At 38.1% G+C, this 24284-nt stretch overlaps 3 protein-coding genes across 5 annotated transcripts in view; 1 reads left to right on the forward strand and 2 right to left on the reverse strand.

Annotated features, from left to right (window-relative positions):
• Window positions 1-100: 100 nt before the first annotated feature.
• On the reverse strand, window positions 101-6537 carry LOC139936211 (GTP-binding protein 8-like). Its single transcript, XM_071930985.1, has 7 exons — window positions 6492-6537; window positions 5631-6173; window positions 5093-5191; window positions 4412-4542; window positions 3565-3664; window positions 2949-3067; window positions 101-2308 (listed from the first exon to the last, which is right to left on the reverse strand). The coding sequence occupies exons 2-7, from the start codon at window positions 6120-6122 to the stop codon at window positions 2227-2229; spliced, it is 1023 nt and encodes a 340-aa protein (XP_071787086.1). The 5' UTR covers window positions 6123-6173; window positions 6492-6537; the 3' UTR covers window positions 101-2226.
• On the forward strand, window positions 6522-20139 carry LOC139936210 (tRNA (carboxymethyluridine(34)-5-O)-methyltransferase ALKBH8-like). Its single transcript, XM_071930984.1, is given in 11 exon segments — window positions 6522-6725; window positions 8414-8657; window positions 9572-9712; window positions 10501-10701; window positions 11935-12005; window positions 13230-13339; window positions 14186-14352; window positions 15741-15980; window positions 16741-16787; window positions 16936-17085; window positions 18118-20139. Coding segments are annotated over 11 exon segments (2385 nt in total). The 5' UTR covers window positions 6522-6581; the 3' UTR covers window positions 18988-20139.
• A 3-nt stretch (window positions 20140-20142) lies between these two features.
• LOC139936207 (uncharacterized) overlaps window positions 20143-24284 on the reverse strand; it is a 32385-nt gene continuing 28243 nt past the window's right edge. For all 3 annotated transcript variants that reach the window (XM_071930978.1, XM_071930977.1, XM_071930979.1), the window contains 6 exons: window positions 24102-24224; window positions 23550-23587; window positions 22932-23030; window positions 22423-22474; window positions 21071-21919; window positions 20143-20351 (listed from right to left, as the gene is read on the reverse strand). In XM_071930978.1, the coding sequence (XP_071787079.1) occupies window positions 20143-20351; window positions 21071-21919; window positions 22423-22474; window positions 22932-23030; window positions 23550-23587; window positions 24102-24224 (1370 nt within the window). The remainder of the gene's footprint in view (window positions 20352-21070; window positions 21920-22422; window positions 22475-22931; window positions 23031-23549; window positions 23588-24101; window positions 24225-24284) is intronic.

Raw genomic sequence — 24284 nt, forward strand, 5'->3', positions numbered from 1 at the left:
CATGAAAATTTGATGTTGAGAAATGTTCCATATTAATCTGGTTATCACATGAGTATGACACTAAGCGCGATCAGAGGTTACAAAAATGAAGTAGTTTTTCTTGGTTAATTTTTTTTTTATGTAAATTTGTTATTGAAATATCCTACTGACCCATTGGAGTATTTGATGGCTTTGCATAAAGTTTAGTGTTTTTTTCTTAGGTTTGTGACCTGAGCCTGATTTCATAGAGCTGTTTAAGAAGAAACTATTGCTTAACATTATGCTGCTAGACAAACATTAGCAGCATACCAGTCACATATTGTACATGTGTAATATGACTCAGGCTGGTAACCTTATTTTGGTAAGCATACTTGTTGTGTGCTTTAAGCAGCTCTATGAAATTGGGCCAAAGTTCAAGACTTTACGAGATTTAACCCGCGTATCAAAAACCATCCCCTGATCTTGGTTTTATTTTATACTTCATATATAAAATCAAAATGTAAAAAGTTTTTTTTTCCTTTTTTTTTTTACAAAGTGTACATAACTGAAGGTCATTGACCCCTTGTTCTACAGGATGAACTTTGAACTATGATGTTCAACCTCCTCTAACCCAATCCCGTTTACCATAACGCAAATTGGTGGCATTGCTTGCCAGAGAATTCTGCCCTTACGCCCTGCTAAAGCACATATATTTGCAGAGTGTCACAGCTGGACTTTTTGCAAACAAAGATTGGTAAACTATAGAAGGCCAATATGTCAAGCAAAATTAGATAGCCACAGTTTGTAACAATGTTACACAAAATATTATATTAAAAATGGTGTTGAATTTGTTAGAAACAAGCAACTAATCATGGGATGTTGGTTTTGGTTTTTGTTAAGTTTGCAGAAATGTTTAATTTTGACACCATATCTGTTGACACCATTGTTTGTTTTGCTAACCTACTGCCATCCATAGCTTGCTATTGTTGATAAACAAACCACTCTGGTTGGTATACGCTCTTTACAGGGTGCTATAAGCGCAGAATTTGCTGGTAAGTATTGTCCGGAAATAGTGCCCCCGTTAATAAGACAAGTCCACAAAGCCAGGACACAAGGCTTCATGATGACTTTGCACGATGCAAACCTGTTAATAAAAGCTATTAATTGTTTGATTTTGAAATATAACCAAGTATGAAGTTTCTTGTGTAGAAAGAAGTTTTTGAAGAGGACGTTGTGCTGTATCCTGTGATTAATTTGTTGGATTTTAACAATTTATTTTGTGGGTAAAGGTCACTTCAGAAAGGAAATAAATATATCAAATTGAGTGGTAAGCTGTTGCCAAAATGGGGGAAGTGTAATTAGAAATTGATCAAGAAGAAAAAAGATTACAAATGTTTATTTTGGGAAGACGTTGTATTTAAACAAAAAAATGGAGTTTATAAGAGTCACTTTTCCTTGGATTTGTTCTTGTAATAAAACTTGACACATGACAGGAAACGATTTGTTACAAATGTTACTTTTATTTTGTTTTACCCATACATTGATGTGCAACAAGCACTCAATTAGCAGCGTATGGGCCAGCGTAGCCAGCGTGTTTGAGTCCTGGTCTTGACAATTGGTAATTACTTGAAATAAATATTAGCATAATAACTTACTTGGTATCGAGCAACGGTGAGCTGTTAAAACATTGTGAGAAATTACTCTCTCTGAAGTAAAGTAGTTTTAGAATTTGATTTCAAGACCTCAGAATTAGATTTTGAGGTCATTTTTCAATAAAATATTTGAATCTGAGAAAGACTTTAGGCCTGAAGCCTTTCTCAAGCTTCTAAAAGCACACAAAGGGTGTTTTTCATTCATTATTTTCTTGCAACTACGATGACTGAGCCCGAATTTTTACCAATGCATATTTGTTATTTTTATGCATATTTTGGAACACACCAATTGAGAAGACTGGTCTTTGACAATTACCAAATGTGTAGAGTGCCTTCAAGGAATACACTTCACCATTATTGCTTCGTCCTTATAATGGTACATAAAGCCACAAGTCATGTGTGCTGTTTCATCACACATAAAAGATCCCAGCACAAGGATGGAAGTGTAAAAAGAGTTTTTCTGGCCATAGTCCGGCATTATTACTTCCTCCTTCGGATGGGACAAAAAGCCTTTAGGTCCCATGTGTTGTAAAAATGGACATAATAGAACCAAGTGCACTCATCCGTAAGGCATTTGCCCTGGTGTTTCTGGCATAGTCTGACAGCAATAACCTCGTCATGTTTCTTGTAGCTTGAGATTGTCTGTAGTGTAAGCTATAAAACTCATCAGAAATGACAGGCCAGCCTTAGACTTTGAGCTGAAAAAGAAAAAAGAAGTATGAACAAAACACTGCTATAAGAATAAGTAACTGTTGACAAACTTTGCAGTCAACCTGTTACTTTCATTTACTTGTACTTGGGGTAAGTAACTCTCTTAACCTTACAAACAGTAAGTAGTGCAACAAACAGGAATAAGTAACTACACTGTATTGACAAATTTTACAATAAACTAGTTATTCTCACTTGCCCTACTTAGAACAAGTAACTATCAACAAACTTTACATTAAAGACACTGGACACTATTGATGATAGTCAACGACCTTCACAGTTGGTGTATCTCAACATGCACGAAATAAAAAATCTGTGATCGGTCGTCAAAGTTGCAAGATAATAACGGGGGAAAAAACACCCTTGTCACACAAAGTTGTGTGCTTTCAGATGCTAGATTGCGAGACCTCAAATTCTAAACTTGAGGTCTCGAAATCAAATAAGTGGAAAATTACTTCTTTCTCGAAAACTAGGTCACTTCAGAGGGAGCCGTTTCTCACAATGTTTTACACTATCAACTTCTCGCCATACTCATTTACCAAGAAAGGTTTTATGCTAATAATTATTTTGAGTAATTACCAACAGTGTCCACTGCCTTTAAACTAGTTTCACACATGTACTCTCACTTACCTTACTAGGAATGGTTGAGGCAAGCAACATTGAGTGTTCTCTCGTATGACCTTTGACACGGTCATGATACTTTCAACAAGCTGTCGTTTGGATGCTTTATCCGATTTGGTCAACACAATCTAGGAGTCCAATATCAAATCAAGAGTAAAACAAATACCAAATTTTCTTTCAAAGCAAAATGTTGATACATTATGATAATGATTGTGGAGTGGATGAACCAAGATAGTTATACCAAAGTGGGAGTTGAATCTCGGACATTTCCTTGTCACTTTACTGTACATCGCTTTACCAGTGATCAGAAGTTCATCATTCCTCAGACTATCAGGTCGTTATTGCTATTTGTATGGATCCCCTAGGATTTGTTTTGTATAGTTTGGAGCTCACAGTAAATGGAGTTTATTGATCAAGAAAGACCAGTCTCCAACAAAATTATTTGCCGAAAAGAACTATTCACTTTCTAAGAAAAAGCACTATTTGAGGATTTAATGTATGTTTTCAAATTTATATGCATTTTTCATTAACACCCTTTTGACAATTATGGATGTAAAATTACGAATTTCTAGCCCCGATATAACAAAAGAGTTTTTATAATTGAAAGTAAATGTCAGGAACTTACTAGGTAAGGTATTGAGAACTCCTCTAACATCTCAAGAGCAACATAGTCCAAGGGTTTAAGTCCAACAGAGCTGTCTATCAACAAGAAGGTATTCCTTAAGCTGGGGGGGGGAATAATAAATCTCAGTTGATAATTTATTGATGATTCTGTCAGTGTGATATGATCGCAAGTTTTTTTGTTATGTTTTGGGTTTTTTAAGTTCACCCAAAACCAGGCTAAAAGCAAGTCTTGATTAGGGGCTAGCTATAAGAAGAAAATGTTAAAGAGGAAAATAACTTGTGGGAGCTGAAGGTAGGAATTGATATTCCTCTATAAAAAGTCTAGATTGTAGGAAAGAGGGAACATATGCAGCAGGCACCAAAAAGAGATGCAGTTCAGGGAATAATGCTGCTGAAATGGCTCTTTGTTTAACATTTTTGCACTGAAGAGTGTACAGGTGAGAAAAAGAAGAATGTCTGGTTTGAGGCTCAAACACCCTGATTGGAGAAACCATGCCCGACACACTGGTGGTACATTTACCATAGGAGAGACTCTGCTATAGTCGAACACGTCAGGCAATTAACAATTCTTTGCATTTGTACCATCAATCCTTTTGGTTGGTAATCAGTTTGCAAAAGCGAATTCCGTTTTCTTGTGGTAGGAAAGATTGAGGAAATTAAGGTGGTGTCTAAAAATAAGGTTGTGTCTAAATTAGCAAGTGCAGCTGTGGCAGAAGCTGTGGCTGCGGCTGTTGCTATGGTCAGCCTATGCTTCAATGCATGTTAGCATAGTGATCAAGCCAAAGTCATAGCCAGACCAACTCTGATACAGCCTTACTTCTAAATGAAAAGAATAATCCAAATCATACTTTTTCCTTCCCTTGAGAAATCCCTCCGCTGATATGATGAAGTTTTGAGGCTGGTTGAATCCGTAGCCAGGCATGTCAACCAGACTAAAGCCACTGCCCACCTGGAAAAACAACAGCAACTTGGTGTGCCCCTGCAAAGCATACATAAAGTACACAGGGACATAGGTTAAATTCCCATGTGGCGAAACAACAAGGTGTGTAAGCTAGTTTACCTGGAAAATTAACAGCAAGTTTTGATGTAACACACATAGACATGGTGAAACAAAAGTCAGTTCCTGTCTGCAAAACAGAATTTAGTGTAACCCCACAAGACACATTGACCATCAAATGTGACATGAAGAAGTTCCCATTTGGGTACACACAAAATCAGAAATCCTCAACAAAAGCAAGCAAAGACAACTTTTGAGAATACATTTCGAACATGAAAAGGGGAAAAACATATTGAAAAGTAGTTGTGTCAAATAATAAACCACAAGAAAAACTGACTGGGGAAAAAGATATTGACAAAACACACTAAGCAGACCACCAATGAAGAGCTACAAGATAGCTAAGTTGGTAAAGCCCCGGCCATTAAATGTAGGTTGAAGGTTCAAATCCTGCTCTAGTGAATTTCTTGTTGTTCAACCTGAAATTAAGGAAAACTGTTTTCTAAATTCACAAGATAAGGAAAAGTGTACTCACTGGGGTTTTGGATGTTCTGACATCAAGACCAGGTACTTGTGAAAACATTGCTTTGATTAAAGACGACTTGCCCACATTACTCCTGCCGATAAAAGCAATCTGTAAAAAATTATATAAACAAATTTTAAATCAAGAAAATTAGCCGCGTTAAGGGATCTTGATGTATAGTTGTTTTCATCTTAAATAATCTTCTTTGTGTTATTCCAGTGTCGGACCATAAAAGTCAAGACAGGACAAGTCCAGTAGTCTTGGCTTTTCTTTTTCAATTCAACATCTTTGTCTCCAAAATGTTGAGTTTGAGTCTCACAAATATTTTTCAATCCTGCTGAGTATCGCACATAAAACAGAAGAGATAAATCTTCTGTAAGTGTTTGTTGAAATAAAATAGTTTAGATTTGTTACACCACGCTCTTATTTTGATTCTTGTTTTTTTCTCATTTTGATTCTGGTCTTCTAAATAAAATCCCGGTCCAGTCAAGATTCTAAGCTACTTTGGATGTTCCCTTGAATCCGAGCCTTGGTCGGGCAGTGATCTCACCTCAGGCAGCTGATAATCTGGGGCTTGCTCGTGGTAGTACGCTCCTTTCAAGAATTTGATCTGATGGTCGGGACTCGGAACAAACAACTGACACGCCTTGGCAAGATCCGCTTCAGTAGGGGTGAAGATCAACTCGTTGTCTGATAGTATTGGTAGCTGAACATATGACTGCATTTGAAGAAGAGGATTCAAGGCAGGTGGGCTACTCTGATTGGTTGATTTTAGCCTTGACGGTTGCCGGAAGAAACATTGCTTGTTTCCATAGTGATGTGATTGTAACGGATAACTTAAAGGGGAAGTCACAGTAGAGGAGCTTAAAGAAGTAGGCGGATGAAAAGTTCTCCTTGATGAAGACACAACTGTATTATTGCGAAGTATTCGCTGACAACTTGAGGCTGTTGTAGACTTGAAAACAGTTTGTGCTCTGTGGGTTTTGTAAGTTCTGATCCATGAAAAGAATACTGCCCTCTGCTGTGTCATCATCTGAAACATCTTGTTTATTGATTGGTAAAGAAATCCCTTCGCAATTATTCTTGATGGTACCTTTTATCACAGACACAACAAGAAAACAAAACATTTTTAATGACATCATTAGATAAAAAAGTTAGGTACTAAATTTGAATTCTTTGTTTTAAAATGAATAAAACTTGAAGTGACCTAGGCCCATTTTCAATTCATACATAAAACTTTTTTTATCATTTTATTTAGCAGTTTTTAGTTCATGACAAAGGACAGTGATAAGCGCTTTTGATCCACATTAAAACAAATGCATAATATTCCCCCATTAAATATACAAAGTCAAACACTTAAACATTGACAGTTATTTATGAAACATATCGAATAAACCATTGAAAAACTCACAACATTTCAGCTTCCATGTGTTCAGTTCAAGGACAGGCAGCAGATAACAACAAAGCAGGGCGCCACCAATAGTCCCGTTTCTGCATAAGAATGGCAGACAGCATTTCCAACGTGAAGAGTTTACCCGAAACAAAACTATCAAAATCTGAGAAGAAAAGGGCCAGAAAGCAAGCAAAATCCAGGCACACATTACTGAGACATGAAGGTATCCATACGTCAAAGGAACCAACAAAAGTAAGCAACTTTTATTACGATTATTGGAAGAAATATAAATCAGTTTTCGACTGTGTATTTTTACGTCTGGTTCCCTAAACATTTTGTAGATATGCCTCCTGATGATTGGATGGGGGACAGTCTAAATTTGTGATGCAATCAAGAGCAACTTCTCATTTTTTTTGAGACCATGCCTCGCCTGTGGCTGTAGGTGGACATTTACTGTCAAACGTTTAAGTGTCCACCGTGGCTGTATGGCCAACTCTCTGAATTCAGGTCGGGCGAAGTGTTATGTTAATCTAAACCTAAAAACATCGACAATTGCAGAATTTACCCGGTTAGTTAGACCCAGTATTCAGTAACTGGGGCGCTGTACTCCTTTTTTCAATTTTAAGTAGTTTTTGAATGCTGAATCTGATGTCATGAAGATGATGTGTTTTCACTTTCACTCAGTAGGATAACAGAAAAATTGTTCACAATCAAAAACTAAATGATTTTTTTTTTAAATCATCTATCCAACATTTTTACACTTCATCGTGTGTTGAAATCTTGAAAGTTTTGTTTTCCTTTTGCGAGAGTTAATCCACTATTTATAGTGCCAAATACGACATTGGAGCACCGTGTCATCATATGTTTTCAAGCCTTTCACTGGTTTGTATTTTATTGAATATTCAGAAGCTAGTATGGCGTGCAAAATAAATCAAAAATCTCGATCAATTTATTATTAATCATACAACTACATTTTTGTCCCAAGACATATCAAATGGCTACTTCTTGAATTGAATGAATCCCGGTTAGAATCCGGAGACATCACAAGGCATGACAGTAAAACACCCCGACCCCCTTGAACTCACAAACACTTCAAAACAGTCTGTTTTTCCCCCATTTCAGACCAGCAATGTTTGGTTTAAGGAGTAAGAAACCAATCTGTTATATTTTCTCTCTAATGTAGACATATTATTTACGTTTATTAGAATTTATTACAGTCTGTCAGTTAATAAAAAATAAGAAATAAATTCATTTTCACTTAAAATATTTTAATTTTTTTCCCCATGTTGGCACACCATAGAATCCCAAATAGCAACCACATCACGTGATCTATCTAGTGACTAAAGGAGAATGAAACTCAATCTAGCCGATTACAATTTCTTTTATAAATTAGAGGTTGGATGATGTTTCTTAGACTCATTTGATTGTTGGCATACATGTATTAATGCATGTAATAATACACACCAAAAAATCATCATAAATATTTGAGCATAACCTACGACAGGAAATTTTATTCTCAGCATGATTAAGCCTGACGAAAATACAGACCGTGAGTAAACAGCAGAGCATCTGTCACCGGTGGAGCTCGCGGTAAATGGGAATCAAAGCTTGGGTTCGAAAACATATGAGGCTCCATAACATATGACCCTACGATAATTATCAGTCTACACTAGGAGTCTAGCCCCACTTGTGTACTAGTATTGCCCACACTAAGTGGGGCTATAAACGGTCATACTATGACCAATTAAATGACAAAATATCTAGAAAAAGGAGTACTTCCTCTTAATTAAATTAAAGTAAGTAAAGTAAAAAATATTATTTTAAGATAAATAAAATGAACTCAACTAAATAAACAAATTCAATACTGTTTGTGTTGTTAATGAAAGGATCAGCAACAAATCACTACTTTTCTTGTGTTTTTCGTTTCTGTCCATATAAAGCACCTGATCGTTGGCAATGGAGGACTTGGGAACGGCGTCAGTCGTGACGACCTAAAGCCGCTCTTCAGTCAGTATGGTCAGCTGACTGATGTTGTTATGTTACCAGGGAAACCCTATAGTGTGATATGCTACTCATCGATCCCTGAAGCTATATCTGCATATGAGAATCTACAAGCGTGGCATCTATGTCCGACTGAGTCACCTGCGAGTGGTGTCGTCCTGTACTTGTCTTATATCAATGAAGGTAATAACTGGGGCTCGAATGTGGGGGGAAAATATCACAAGACCACAGGGTTTGTTGCTCAAATTTTTGACTGGACCAAAATTGTTTTGACAAGACCAGAATCAAAATGAGAAACATGAGAAACAAATCTTCCTGACTCAGTTTGTTTGAAAAAACACTTTAAAGCCATTATACACTTTCAGAAAAGAAAAAAAAAAAGTTCACAGATTTACAAATAACTAACAGGGTTTACAGAAGGTAATGGTAAAAGACTTTTCTTGAAATATTATTCCATGAAATGCTTTACTATTTGAGAAAACATTGAAACAATTATCAATTCTCGACATCGAGAATTACAGATTTATAGTAAACACATGTCATGACACGGTGAAACGTGCAAAAACAAGAGTGGGTTTTCCCGTTATTTTCTCCCGACTCCGATGACCGATTGAGCCTAAATTTTCACAGGTTTGTTAATTTATATATAAGTTGTGATACACGAAGTGTGGGCCTTTGAACAATACTGTTTACCGAAAGTGTCCAATGGCTTTAAGAGTGAAAAGTGAAGATTTAATCTCATTTGTACAGGGGAACTGTACTTTTAAATTTTACAAAAAAATACTCTTTAGAAATGAGAGGTATTTTATCAGATTCAAACCCAACATTTGTGAATAATTTTTTTTTGCTCATGATAATAAACCATGGGGCCTAAATTTACCCAAAATTATTTGGGAAAAACCTATATTTGGATTGTGGTTATCTTGAGAATTTACTTTGCCACTTTCTTTTGTATTTACTTTGTTTTGAAGGTGTTTTTGGTTTGTGTTTTGTAAGGACCCAACAGGGCCAGTCTGTGTAATTTTCACTGGCAATACTTTAAATTTCATGAAATCGATGAATAATATTTGCATGCTTTGTTTTGCATCTTAATGAAGTCCCTCGTCCTAAGATGAGCAGCGGTGACCGAAGCCTTCCTCCTGGTTTGATTCTTATTGACGACTTCATAACAGCTGAGATGGAGAAGGAGTTGATGCAGAGTGTCCAGTGGGAGAAACAAGAGTCGTCTCAGGATGCTGGTAAGATCAGTCAAAGACGACTCAATTAGTTAAAGGCACTGGACATTGTTGGTAATTACTCAAAATACATAATATAAAAATAAAACTTACTTGGTGATGAGCAACCAAGACCTGTGGATTGTATAAAACATTGTGAGAAATGGAATTCCTCTGAATTAGCAGAGTTTTTGAGAAAGAGGTAACTTCTCACTGAAAAATTTGAATCTGAGAAGACTTCATGCCTTAAGCTTTTCTTAAACCTTTCTCATGCATCTGAAAGCACACACATTTGTGTAACAGGTGTGATTTTACTTTCACTGTTTTCTTGCAACTTTGATGACCAATTGAGCCCAAATGTTCAAAGATTTGTTTTCTTTCTAGCAAATGTTGAGATACACCAAATGAGAATACTGGTATTTGACAAGTACCTAAAATGTCCTTTGCCCTTAAAGACTTTAGAATTGGGGTGTGGGGGGGGTCATTTTTATGCTTTATACTTTTTTACTGGAAGGACTTTAAACTTGGGGGAGGGGAATCATTTTTAATAATAAGCATTCTTCTTGAAAGATGGTGAGCAATCAAAGATGAAGGACTTCAGACTTAGCGGGTCATTTAGTATTTTTCTTGGAAGAAGGTGATCAAAGAAGGTGATCCTACTGATTTACCATAATCTGAAACCATTCAAAAGTATTTTGATTAAAGTCTACCAATACATGCATAATCAGTGAACTATAATAGTTTGGATGGTGAAACAGTGAAACAGTCAACGCATAAACTCAACAACCTGCGTATCTTTTTCTGTCTTGTAGTTCAGCAGACACTGAAGCACAGGAGAGTCCAACACTTTGGTTATGAATTCAACTATGCTACAAACAACATTGATAAGGGGAATCCCCTACCGGATCCAATGCCATCACTCTATGATGATGTCATCAGTCGGATCATGGCAACTGGATTGATCCAGTTCAGACCGGATCAGATTACAGTCAATGAATACCAGCCTGGTCAAGGTAATAGTTTTAGAAACCACAATGGAAACTGACTGTGTATTTTCTTTTTATAATTTGGGGTTGAATAAAGATAGTTTACTGAAGTGAAATTTGACCCTGTCAGTTTCCCTTGTAGTTTATAACTTTGTATTTGAAACAAAAGAAGTTGCATCCCGTTAACGACTTGAAACTAGGTGGACTTACACATGTCCACACAGTCTTATTTACAGTGTTGAAGAATAGAATTTTCTTTAAGTGTCCCATGGAGGAAGGAAAAGAAGGAGCTCGAACGAAGGGACTTCAAAAGGCGAACCTGTGGTACCGCGGTCGTTTAACGACACCTCGTAATCACTCACATATCTTATACAGACAATGGGCAACCTGGCGTATGTGAGTTTGCGCGTGCGCACTTGGTTCTTCACTCAACTATGGTGTCGTATGTCGCATGGATATAATACAGAAAAAAAAACTTTTTTGAGACCTGATAAAAATTGTGTACACTTGTGTCCACCAAATCGAAAAACACAATTGAATACCAACCACCCTCGTGTGCTATTACCCAAATTTTGAACCACCGCTAGTGACCGGTAAGTCACAAAAAATGTAAAAATATGCCATGATGTTTCCGTGAAACACCACAAATGGTAAATGAAAACGTGTTTATTCACAATTCTTGTCTTCAATGATTCAACTTTACACGAAGGCAACGGCGCAGTCTGGCGGTACCACACCTTCTGTACAAAGAGATCTAATCCTGCTCAATAATCGGCCGTCCAGCTGGAGGTCCCCTATCTTTTTCCACTGGCCAGACAGGGGCATTGTCAGAGTATTCTTTTGTTACTCTGCGGTTTTGCGGGTCGTTCGAGCTCCTTCTCTTCCTTCCTCCATGAGTGTACAGACCAAAGGAATGTCCACACAGTGACAAAAGCTATGTGTGTACTTGTGTGTTCTGTGTAGATGCCTTCACCACATGATATACTGCAGGCTGGCAAAGTTCATCTATCATTCAAAACCACAGTGGATGATATTGAATGGTCAGACAGTAAGAGGGTTAGATGCATACACCATTGCAAACCGGCATGGTTTTTTTGATATTGTTTAATCCATATTTTTTTTTGGAAACTTTGAGAGATTTACTTTGAATTTTGTTCACGATGGTTTTATATGTAACCTCATCATACTGATTTTTTTTGAGTTTCAAATCCTACTCATACTGATTTTTGTTTTTCCTATTTTCGTTTTCTTTGTTTTCAGGGATACCTCCTCATGTCGACACCCACTCAGCATTCCAAGATGCCATCGTTTCCCTCAGTCTTGGTTCACAGGTAAGTTTGGTATATTTTTTATCATCATCAAGGCGAGGGCCATCTAGAAGCTCGAGCCTGCTCAGTGATTTCTCTCCAGACGTTCCGGTCCAGCATGCAGGAGCATAGTTCCTCAGCGCTGGCCAAGCCGGTGTCTCGTTTCAGGGTGACTACGAAGGAGAGACATCTTCTCCCATTAGAGGCCTTGCCTTGTGTGGGCTCCCAGAGAATAGTTGGGCAAGCGGCAAGCTCTGAGTGGCGGACACAGTGCCCAGAAAGCTTGAGGTCTTCTCTGTAGGTTTATTCTTACCCTCAACTAGGACAGGTCTGACAGGCTGGAACATCCATGAGACTGCTTGTAGGCTTGTTGCTCAACATTTTTACTGGACCAACATTTTTTTACAAGACCAGGTTCAAAATGAGTTGAACAAACACTAAGAGTAGTTTATCTCATTTGTCGTGCTACTTTCTTTACTCGACAGAATTGAAAGATGTCAGATTCATTGTCAACATTTTTCACGGAAATCTTACACAATGAAGTATTACTGTTATTAGTCAAAAGAGATTTTTACATGTTGCTATCGCAAACATTGCTTAAAGGCAGTGGACACTATTGGTAATTGTCAAAGACTAGCCTCCACAGTTGGTGTACCTCAACATATGCATAAAATAACAAACCTGCAAAAATTTGAGCTTTGAGCTTTGGTAATTACTTACCAATAGTATCCACTGCCTTTAAAGGCAGTGGACACTTTGTCTCGAAATCAGGCATCAGAAAGCATACAACTTCGTGTGAAAAGGGTGTTTTTTCTTTCATTATTATCTCGCAACCTCGATGACCGATTGAGCTCAAAGTTTCACAGGTTTGCTATTTCATGCATATGCTGAGATACAGCAAGTGAGAAGACTGGTCTTTGACAATTACCAATAGTATCGAGTGTCGTTAATTATACTCCCACCATGCAAAGTTTGGAATCCAACCTGTCACTAGTCAATTGAAAACTCTAGATCACCAGGCTTGTCAGTTCATGATTTTACTGGCCCAATGCTAAAAGTACTGGCCTCAAGATCACCAGGCTTGTCAATTCATGATTTTACTGGCCCTATGCTAAAAGTACTGGCCTTGGGCCAGCAGTCTAGTTTCCTTTCAAGCCCTGTCTGAAAAGTTAAAACTCCCCAGAAGATTGCATACAAATTGTTTAAACTTCTAGTTAAGAAATAAAGACTTTTCTACTTTATGTCTAGGTTGTTATGGAATTCACCAATCCAACTGACGGTCGTCAAATTCCGGTGTTTGTACCACGGCTTAGTTTGATGATAATAACTGGGGAGGCAAGATATCTGTGGTCACATGGGTAAGTTCATATCAACCCCAGTTATTAACAGCTGTAAATTTGCTGAGTACCCTTTTTTATTTTGGCATGTTATGGCCGAGCAGACAAGCTTTGGCGTTTCTGATCAGCAGCAGAGTGTGGGTTCGTATCCTGGTCGTGACACTTGTGTCCTTAAGGAATATATCTTACTTTACTTATTTTGTCTGTTGAATGGAACATAAGGCTATGGGTTCTGTGTACTAGGATTGGTAATGCACTTAAAAGAACCTGATCACTTATTATGGAAGAGTAGGGGTTGACCTTGGTGTTTCTGGTTCACATAGCAAGCACTTTAGCTAAAAGGTTCTCCTCAGGCTTGTGAGCTACAGTGATGAGGTGTCCTTAGTTTCATTACCAGAAATAAATAAAAAAAGGTAAATTGTGATCTTTGGGTTAGGATGGTTGTCATTAAAGGTAGTGGACACTATTGGTAACTGCTCAAAATATTTATTAGCATAAAACTTTACTTGGTAACCAGTAATAGGGAGAGGTTGATAGTATAAAACATTGTGAGAAACGGCTCCCTCTGAAGTGACGTAGTTTTCAAGAAAGAAGTAATTTTCCACAAATTGATTTTGAGACTTCAGATTTAGAATTTGAGGTCTCGAAATCAAGCATCAGAAAGCACACAACTTCGTGAGACAAGGGTGTTTTTTCTTTCATTATTATCTCGCAACTTCGATGACCGATCCAGCTCAAATTTTCACAGGTTTGTTATTTCATGCATATGTTGAGATACACCAAGTGAGAAGACTGGTCTTTGACAATTACCAATAGTGTCCACTGTCTTTAAGTGTAATATTTTTTATTTATTTTTTATTCCACCAGAATTACTCCAAGAAAGAGTGACATCATACCATCTCACAACGCTATGGCCAATAGCGATGCAGTATCTGATGACATCAGTAAGACGGAGGATGGTCTGACATTGAAGCATCGAGGGGTTAGAATGTCTTTTACTTTCAGGGCAGTCAGGGGAGCTCCGTGTCATTGTGGTGAGACATCTTAAGATTTTATCGATTCAACTGGAGAAAGATATAACTGTCTGTTTTTAGTTTTTATTTGGGTTTGAACAAAGACAAAATTTACTAAAGCGGGATTTGAACCATTGACCTCCGGATTAGCATGCTGATGCTCTACAAACTGAGCTATCTAGTTCTGTGTTGGTACCTCCCTAGTTTTTCAATATCTTTGTAAACATCTTTGGCTTCTGACTGGCACCCTAAATAGAGAGGGAGACTGCCAACATAGGGCTAGATAGCTTAGTTGGTTGGCCACATTAATCCCACTCCAGTAAATTTTCCTTGTTCAATTTGAAATTATATAAAAATTTACCCATTCAGTTTCTCTGGTGTGTTTTTACTTGGTTTGTATTTTGTCTTTCTTTTTCGGCAGGCCTTAATAGCTTCACATTTCAGATAACATTAGGGTGATAGGGCTTTCTCTGTGACAGCCCCTAAGCTGTGGAACACGCTACCATTGCATTCATGTATATGTACATAAACTTGCTTCTTCCCCGCACTTAGGGAACTGTCTTCCTCATCAAATCCGTTCCGGAGAGTCGCTTGAAGTTTTCAAGAAACATCGGAAAATTTTCCTGTTTAATGGTTGATTGCTACAGACCAACTTTCTTAGCCATTATTTGTGCCTTAATTGATTTGTTTGCTTAATGTACTGTTTTGTTGTAAAGCAGCTGTTGTACCCAGTGTAAGAGCCCTCTATGAACGCTTGTTATTATTGTTGTTAAAATTCAAGATAAAAACCAATCTTTTTAATGTCGTTCTCAGTGTTTTTAATGGGATTTTGTGCATTTTTTTTACTTCTGATTGTTTTACATCTATGGTTGCCTTGCCAGTTAGATTAGATTCTTTACGTAGATAGGGTTAAAGGCGTCTGTCTCCTGAAATCATCAAAAAGCATTACCGATGCCAGCAGGGATAGGTCTATTACATGTATGTAATAAATAACTCCTCGTACTCTATTGGTGAGACAGACATATTCCCATACTGTGGTTTGGGCACTGGCCTGGTGATCAGTCTTGTTTCTTTTTCATCCATTCTGTGCAGTTTAATTGGTGATGCCCTTTTTATTTCTATGATGTAAAGGGTGCATTATGATTTGAAATGTTGTTAGTAGTAGTCAAATTATTTGTTATTATTGGAATGATTTGTTCAACTCAACTCTTTTACTGTTATCCAGTCTTGTTTCTTTTTCTTACATTTTGTGCATTTAATTTGTTGATGACTTTATTATAATTTGTGTATGTAAAGGATGCATAATAATATTTGAATTGTTAATAGTAGTAGTAAAAATCATTATTAGTAGTAGTATTATTACTATGAAATGGTTTCTTTAACTCAACTCTTTTACCATTATCCCAAAGGTTATCCCACACGTTGCGACACTCAACAAAGCTCAGCCACTGCTGACCTTTGACCCAGTGACCAATCACTTCCTGCCTTGCCGACCTCTGACCTACAGGCAATGCATCTTGAAGAGACACATGTCCATAAGGTTTATAACAACATCGCTGGTCACTTCAGCGAGACGAGACATAAACCTTGGCCCCAGGTCACAGAGTTCTTGAAGGAGCTGCCAATGGGTAGCATCCTCCTTGATGTGGGTAAGAAACAAGTTCCTTAAACTATACTTTTTAATGACATGTATTATTTTGTCAGTTTTTTAATGTACTATTTTGGTAGTATTTTAATGAAATCAAATTTCCATATCTTGTATATATTGATCATAAATGATATAAATCTTTATTATTCTCATCAAAGCTCTTCATTTGTTTCCTCCTTGTTTCTTTTGTTGTACCATAAACCATATTAACCTGATCTTATTAGTTATTACACAAGTGTGAGTAGAATACAGAAAGTGCTTCTGCATTCCCAAATCCAGGGAGGCGAAGGATGAATTGGATACAGGATGCAGATGCTATATTTTTGTTTGTATTCCATGAGTCCATGAGAAGTTAACCATGTTAGAACAGTATTAATTTTTGGGTGTTACCCATACACCGATGTGTGTTAGCACTGTATACTCAGTACTTTTCCGAGTCCTGTGAAAAAATATCACAGGCATGTTACTCGGGTGAGATTCGAACCCACGACCCTTGCAATTCTAGAGCAGTGTCTTACCAACTAGAATACCGGGATTGCCCAGTAGCTAGAGGCAGTTCGAATCCTATGTTTTGGCAGCGGGTACCGCAACGATAAAACAGGTTTGGGCCATGCAGTACATGGGCCATGCAGTACATGGGCCATGCAGTAAATGGGCCATCATACTTTTGGTGCTATGGATCAACCAATCAAAATCCAGGATTCAAGATAATACATCTTCTGTATTTAAATATGTATGTACTTTTTTTTACGGGCTGACAGGTTGTGGGAATGGGAAATATCTTGACGGTAATCCAGGCTTATTTTCGGTAAGTGCATTTTTGAGTGATCTTTTTGTTACTTTGTCTAAAATAAAGAATGAGAGTGCGCACAACATTAATGTTAATGTATTTGTTAAAAGTCATCTCAAACCACTCAAGACTCTTAATTTGACATTCTTTATTTTTATTTCCCTAGATTGGTTGTGACCGTAGTGTGAAGCTGATTGAGATTTGTAAGGAGCGTCGATTTGAAGCCTTCACCTGTGATGGATTGAACCTGTCTATAAGGAATTCCTCCGTTGATGCTTGTATATGTATTGCAGTCATTCATCATTTCTCAACAGAGGTAGGCACCAAACCAAATAGAACTATCCTTAGCTGATGTAAGAGACCAGTCCAGGGCCAAATTTCATTCAAAGAGCTGCGGCCAATTTCATAGAGCTGCTTAAGCAACAAATTTGCTTAAGCACGAAAATAACTCGCTTAAATTTTACATATGTTACTGGCAAAAATTTCATGCCATGTACATTGCTTGTGACTGGTATTTTGCTGTTGTTTACTTAGCATAACAATTGAGTGGAGTCTTGGCCAGTAATCTGATTTTACTAAGCAAGGATTTTTTTGCTTAAGCAACATTTTGTGCTTAAGCAGCTCTATGTTTAAAGGCTGATATTGTGCTTAACTGCGTGCCCCTTCCATGGCAAAACAGCCCAACACAAACATTTTTGTTTCTAAATAAGATTTTTTGTCAAATTGGGGGCTTTTTGTCCATAGCATGATCCGGCAAGTCGTTCCATAATGAAGGGGCAGCAGAAGTAAGATCGTTTACTTCTGCTGCCCCTTCATTATGGAACGACTTCCATAATGAAGGGGGCTGCCCCTTCATTATGGAACGACTTGCCGGATCATGTTAAACTTTCTCCATCAACAGCTTTGTTCAAAACTTCCCTCAAGACTCAACTAATGAGGACTTCATAACTTTTTCCTGTTTATTGTGTCACTGCGCCATGAGCATCTTCAGATGGATACCGGCGCATTATAAATGCCCATTATTATTATTATTATTATTAATATCATTATTATGTATGTATGTCCTGTCTCAGCCTCTTTTGAAAATTTCATCTGGTTTTTATGGGAAACTTATCTCTGTACTCCCTCTTCTCAAAATGTTTTTGTTTTTTTTAGTTACGCCATTTTGCCATGAAAGGGCTGTGCGAGAGTTTCCATTTCTTAGCGCTGCTAATCCAAAGCACACGAAAAAGCATGCTGGAGTCCAGTACTTACTATATGAAAATGAGTGACATAAAGAAAATCCATGCCACTCTCTCCTCTGGTAAAAATATTATATTTCATTTCTCAATCTGACCATCTCTTTTAGAATCGGAGACTGGCAGCCATTGAAGAGATAAGTCGAGTTCTACGACCTGGCGGACTAGCCCTCATCTATGTCTGGGCTAAAGAACAAGAGAGGCAGCAGAAGAAGTCTCACTACATCACGAATGCATCTCATAAAACTAAGATGGTGGGTAAGAGTGTCGGAGAAGCAACAAGACAAACGGAAAACACAAGAATAAACAAGAATTTGAGCAAGACGAGCAAGGAGTTATTTAACGAAGAGAATGTGAAGAGTTCACCTTCTGAGGATCCTGGTTTAACTTGTCCCGCTAGCCCCAACCCAGAGCAGGATGAGAAGGAAAAGACAAATCCTAAGAGTAGTTCTGGCGCCTCTGCTTCGTTAGTTAGTGTAGGGACTCACACAGGGGATCAAAAGGGAGCAACAAACTCTGATGTATTGATTGAGAATGAGGCATCTAGTGTGACAGGTGTATTGAGTAATGAAGACGCCATTACACATAAGGATGAAAATGTCACAACTCGATCAAGAAATATCAATGAAGTTGCGCTAGAGAAAGATGACCAAGAATTCAGGGAAGATGGAGGGAACTCCAGAACTAAGGAAGAGAATACGAGATCGGTTCTTTCAATCCATACGAATCGTACCGAGTTCGAAAACCAAGACATGCTGGTCCCCTGGCATCTCAAAAAGAAACCTGGCAAAAAGAGCAGCGCACCACCCCTTAAGGAGAATGGACCAGCCTGTGTGGAGGATACGCCAGTGTACCATAGGTTCTACCACGTGTTCCAGGAAGGGGAGTTAGAGGGACTGTGCGAGAGGGTGAGTGGGGTGACAGTTAAGAGTTCTCATTATGATCAAGGGAACTGGGGAGTTGTCATCATGAAAACATAAATAATTTGCCAAACACAGAGATTCGGGAAAACTGCTGTTTATTTAAAACTTTTTATAACGAGACTTTCAAAATCATATTTTGTAAACATAGACATGTATAATGGCAAAAGTTTTGGGTTCAAATCCTATCCGAGCAATAAGCCTGTGGATTTATTTTTCACAGGACTCGGGGGGGGGGGAAGTACTGAGTATAGTTGTACAGTGCTTTACAGACATCGGTGTTTGGGCAAACCAAATAATATTCTCAATTTGTTGCACTGCCCGCTGCTGAAATGTAGGATTTTAACTGTCTCCAGCTACCGGGCAATCTTAGTGGTTTAGTGGTACGCTCCAAAATACCAAAGGTTGTGGGTTTGAATGCCATCCTGGTAACGTGCCTTACAGACCTTTGTCACGGTACAACCATTTTTTGTTATTTTTGTTTTCTACTCGAACCTATTGAATCAAAGTGAGGCTGGGAGGCTCAATGTATTTTTTGTTTTCAATCAAGTAAAAAGCTTTGCCTCTGTACTAAAATCCAGTCAAATTTAATAGCACAATATACCGCAATGCATCTTTGGAAACCGAGTACAGTTACAAAATATGTCAAGCTTTCAAGATGAACGCTATGGTCTAGTTTACTAATGCCATTGTTTGTAGTTGTGTATCTGGTGGTTGCCTGGTTTGCTTGGAGTCTTATTTCACAGAATCTTTTGCTCCTGATCATGCGCATTGTGAAATGCTTATGGGCTAATGCTGAAATTTGCAAGCTGTTTCTATGTGTGGTATAACGAAAAAATCCTTTTACTTTTGCATAAATATTAAACTGTTCACATTTTTAATCAGCGAAATACTGTGAAATATATTCTAAATCTACAGAAATATAAATAAAATCTAGTACTTTTCAAACTGAGTATCGATGTGATGACTACAGTGTCTCAACTAAATTTAGTGCAGTTTAAAACTAAATATCTTAGTAGGCTGTAACTTGGGAGAAAGAGAATCCAAGTAAAAAGGAAGCGGCACAATAAAAGTGCTGAAATAAAAGTGGCGGTGTTCAATGGCATTGGACGTAGACGAACACACACTTGACAAAAGTCTGACTTGGGTGTAGTCTTAAATCTTCCCCAACGTTTAGCAAAAACATCTTAGATAATCGTCAGTGCAATGAGGTGTTTACTCCCCGGTTGGTTCATTAAGATTAGGACAAGTTGATTTTAGGATGCACTGTTTCTTATGGTAGGCCAAGCCAGCTGCGCATTGGCAGCGAGACACACAGGGTAACTTACGACACATCTCGGTCGTTAGAGAAGGAGTGTTAAAACACGTCTCTATGCACGGAGGGCCACAGTCGTCGAATATCATCGTCTCTGGACACTCGATACCTGCAGGAATGTTTATTTGAAATAAACAATGGGGTAGATTATGACATTTGTAAGCGATCAATATTGTTCTTTATCAGCAGATAAACACATTTCTGAGTCTGTTTGGAATAAATAAGAATGTCGAGGCAGAACAGTCTAGTGCACCGGACTCGAGTTCTGTTGTTGTCAGAGCGTGGGTTTGAGTCCCAGTCATGGCTCTTAAGTCCTTGAGCAAGACACTTGACTATTGTTGCTTTATCCTTAGGATGGGACATAAAGCTGTAGGTCCTGTGTGTTTTGTAATGCACATAAAAAGAAGTATGTACTTGGTTTGGAGCAGGTTGCACTGCACCATCTTGTGAACCATGTTGCACCTAACATAAATGGCACATTAATTAAAAAATGTAAAGTAAAGAGCACTTTGAGATGCCCGTAAATTGTAGAGAAAGTGCTCATATGAACTGCATAATTTAATATTAAAATTAAAACATTAAAGTGTTTTAATTTTTAGAATCATTACAAGACTTCCGTCTACTTCTAAATTCGGAACTCATAAAAAAAATGTATCCAATGCAGCTACATGCCATTAGAGTGATACTATACACTTTTCAATACTAGTTTGTTGCCAAATACAAACTGTAGCCCCCTCCTCAAACAAACAAAAATCATATGGTGTTCCTGTAATATTAAACTAAAGAATAGTAAACATTTTTCAGATTACATAGTATAAAGCAGCTTACCACATACGGTGCTGTTTCTCCAGTCTCTAATAATAACGCCATTCCTCCTACATTCCTGAGCGTACGCAGCAATCGCTTCACAATAACATGGCTCATTACCGCCACAAGAACACGCATCTTGCTGACACAACTCATAAAACCTCCTCGGATCGACGACTTTTCGACACTCGGCGAACGTGGGCTCCTTCAAGATGTCGCACTTCACCAGGGCTTCCTTCCAGCTCCCGTAGCTTAGGTCAACACATGCCGGAAGGCGACTGAAGCGAACTCTCGGTGCGGATAGCGACCGAGGGACGATCGCCGAGAGGTAACAATGCTCGTATCCGTTGACCTTCCAACTGTGGATGAATTCCTTGACGGTGCGACTCGGAAGCTGCTGCTTGGTCAGACTATCATCTTTCATTTTATCGTTCATGTTGCCGCAAAGACCACACAGCTTCCTTCTGTAGGACCTCGGTAAAGACACGTTGATGTCACCATCGGAACCAAAAACAACAACAAGACCGTTCGCCGACGTCACCTTAACATGGCAGCTGCTTATCCGCACAATCTTTAAATCATCATGTACACCAGCGACGTACGGTAGATTTACAAATCTACCGCCAACTTTCACTCCTGATGATTGTAATTCAATCTTGATGCCGTTGAGATACACAAAGGCAAGCTTCCGTTGTGTCGTGCCGGTCGGTGATGGAAGGTAACCCTTACGCTCCAGCTCGACGTGAACGCTGAAACTTCCTGTCGAACAATCTTGGGCCATTGTGTAACGGCAGTTGCCAAAGAACTGGTACGAGTAGAAATCAAACGATTGAAAGTTTCCCTGAGGATTGACGGTGCATGAATGCTTATCTGGGAAAATGTTAAAACACAAATTTTGAATCAGTTGAACTGTTTTGGAACCACCATCATGTTCTCCTGGGGGCCGAGATTTCTATTTCACTGGACCCAAGTATGGAGTGTGGGTTCAAATCCCAGTCATGTGCCATTGAGCAATGCACTTAACCATAATTGTTTTGTAAACGGTTTTGAAGGTATTGCATTCTGCTCTAACAGTCCTGCTCCTAGAGTATGATACCCATGCCTCCTTCCTTATGGACTATGAAAAGAGTAACCCTGTATCAGCCCTAGGAGTAGATTGCAATATGTCTCTGGTGGTAGTTGATTTGGGTTCAATTGCCAAAATCATTTAAGTTTATGGCCATCTGGCCTTGTGATGTCGGGCAATCTCTCATAAGAAAAGTTATTTAAAAATAGACAAAAAATCTGAAAACCTTGTGCCAAGGAAGGGGTTAAGGCATAAAGATTCTTGTGCATGTACAAGTAGAAGGTTACAATAATTGAGGTATACTTACCGGACGGGCAGACTGGACAGCAATACCCAACTTCTTTAACTGCTTCTTGTCCCTAGCAATAAATAAACATAAAAACACTTTGAAACATACTGTTTTCAGGACCACAAAGTCCGAGATCAAGACCGAGACCTCCATATCTGAAACATACATATACATGAAATAACAAACCTGTGAAAGTTTAAGCCGAGTTGATCATGGGAGTCACAAGAAAATAGTGAGGGAAAAACTCCCAGATATTTTTTATTGATTTCAGTAGTCAAAACTTTTGCTTGGTTGATCAAGGGGACTTCTCATTACTAACGTCACTACCCCCGAGTGAGTTGCCTCTGAGTGGTTTAAGTAAACCTATAAACAGTATTATTTCAAATTTTACCAAATATTGTGCAAAATCCTAAAACAATCAGGAAACTCAAATTATTTTAACACCAGATTAATAGCATTGAAAGGAATTCAGTTAAATTAAAAAGTGGTCGGTTCGTTATGAGTGTTTTAAAACATGTTCTACTAACCATGGGACATACGGGATCAAAGCATACTAGAGGGGTACATGTGATGGTACTGTCTACACATCGACAATGCATACAATCCTCTTCCCATTCAGCATCGGCCTGAAGATAAGTAGGAAGTAAATACATTAATAGAAATCTGGACCAGAGGGATGGTAGGAAATAAATACATGAATAGAATTATGGGCCAGATACATTAAGTAGAAAACAAATACATTAATAAAAATAAAACCAGGGCCTAAGGGTAAGTAGGGAATTAATACATAAGAATCAAACCACCGAAGACATTGCAACCTAAACCACCGAAGACATTGCAACCTAAATTAATAAAACTAAAACCAACTAACTAAATAACACAACCAAGCATCAGGTTGCCTCAGTGTTGTCTTTCACCTCTGTGGACCCCGGTTCGAATCCCACCTCCGACCAGATTGCATGTGGATAGGGCTTTCAGTCCCTGACTGATTGCATTGGTTTTCTCCCTCTGGGGTTTTTCTCTCACATGTAAAACTAAAAAGTTCTTCTCATTTCATTTTCTTCCTGTTATTGGATGTGTAAATAAAATAAATGTCGAGTAATGAACCACAAGGGGAACTGACTTGGTAGGTTTTATAAAATTACCTGTCTGAGAACATCACCTTGCCTGCAGAATCTTGAATCTGTCCAACAAAAGTCAAAGGAAGTACTTTGTATCATGTGCACACAAAACTTCATTTATTACAGAAGTACCTTAAAGCTTTCTATTAATACCATCAATAGCAATGACAGGGCTCAAATTCTACACTGGGCCACTGGCAAGTAAGGTCAACTGGGTCTACGTTTTTTTCCCAATTCAACATATTTTTGTCTCACAAGAATGATGTTCGAAAGTAAATTTAAAAGTCTCATAAATATTTTCAGTTCTGCTGATAAAACAGAAGAGATAAATCTTTTATGATAAAACTGTGTTTCTCAATTTGATTCTAGTCTCTTCTCATTTTGATTCTAGTCTCTTCTCATTTTGATTCTAGTCTCTTCTCATTTTGATTCTAGTTTTTTCTTATTTTGATTGTGGTCTTGTGAATAAACTTCCTGGTCCAGTAAAAATTCTGAGCTACAAGTCCTGCAGTCTGGTGGATTTTCCCCTCCAATTCGAGCCCTGAATAATCCATCAGAATATGAATATGAACTCACCGACGCATGATTTGCCGTCCGGCTGTAGAGAGAATCCCAGGTTACAGCTGCACTGGAAACTGCCGTGTGTGTCAGTACACATGTGTTGACATCCGCCATTGTTGAAAGCACACTCATTTATATCTAGGGGGAAAACAACAATAAAAATAACAGTCTTAACATGGCTGATGATTCAATTAAACT

Source organism: Asterias amurensis, chromosome 4, assembly GCF_032118995.1.
Source record: "Asterias amurensis chromosome 4, ASM3211899v1".
NCBI lineage: Eukaryota > Metazoa > Echinodermata > Asteroidea > Forcipulatida > Asteriidae > Asterias > Asterias amurensis.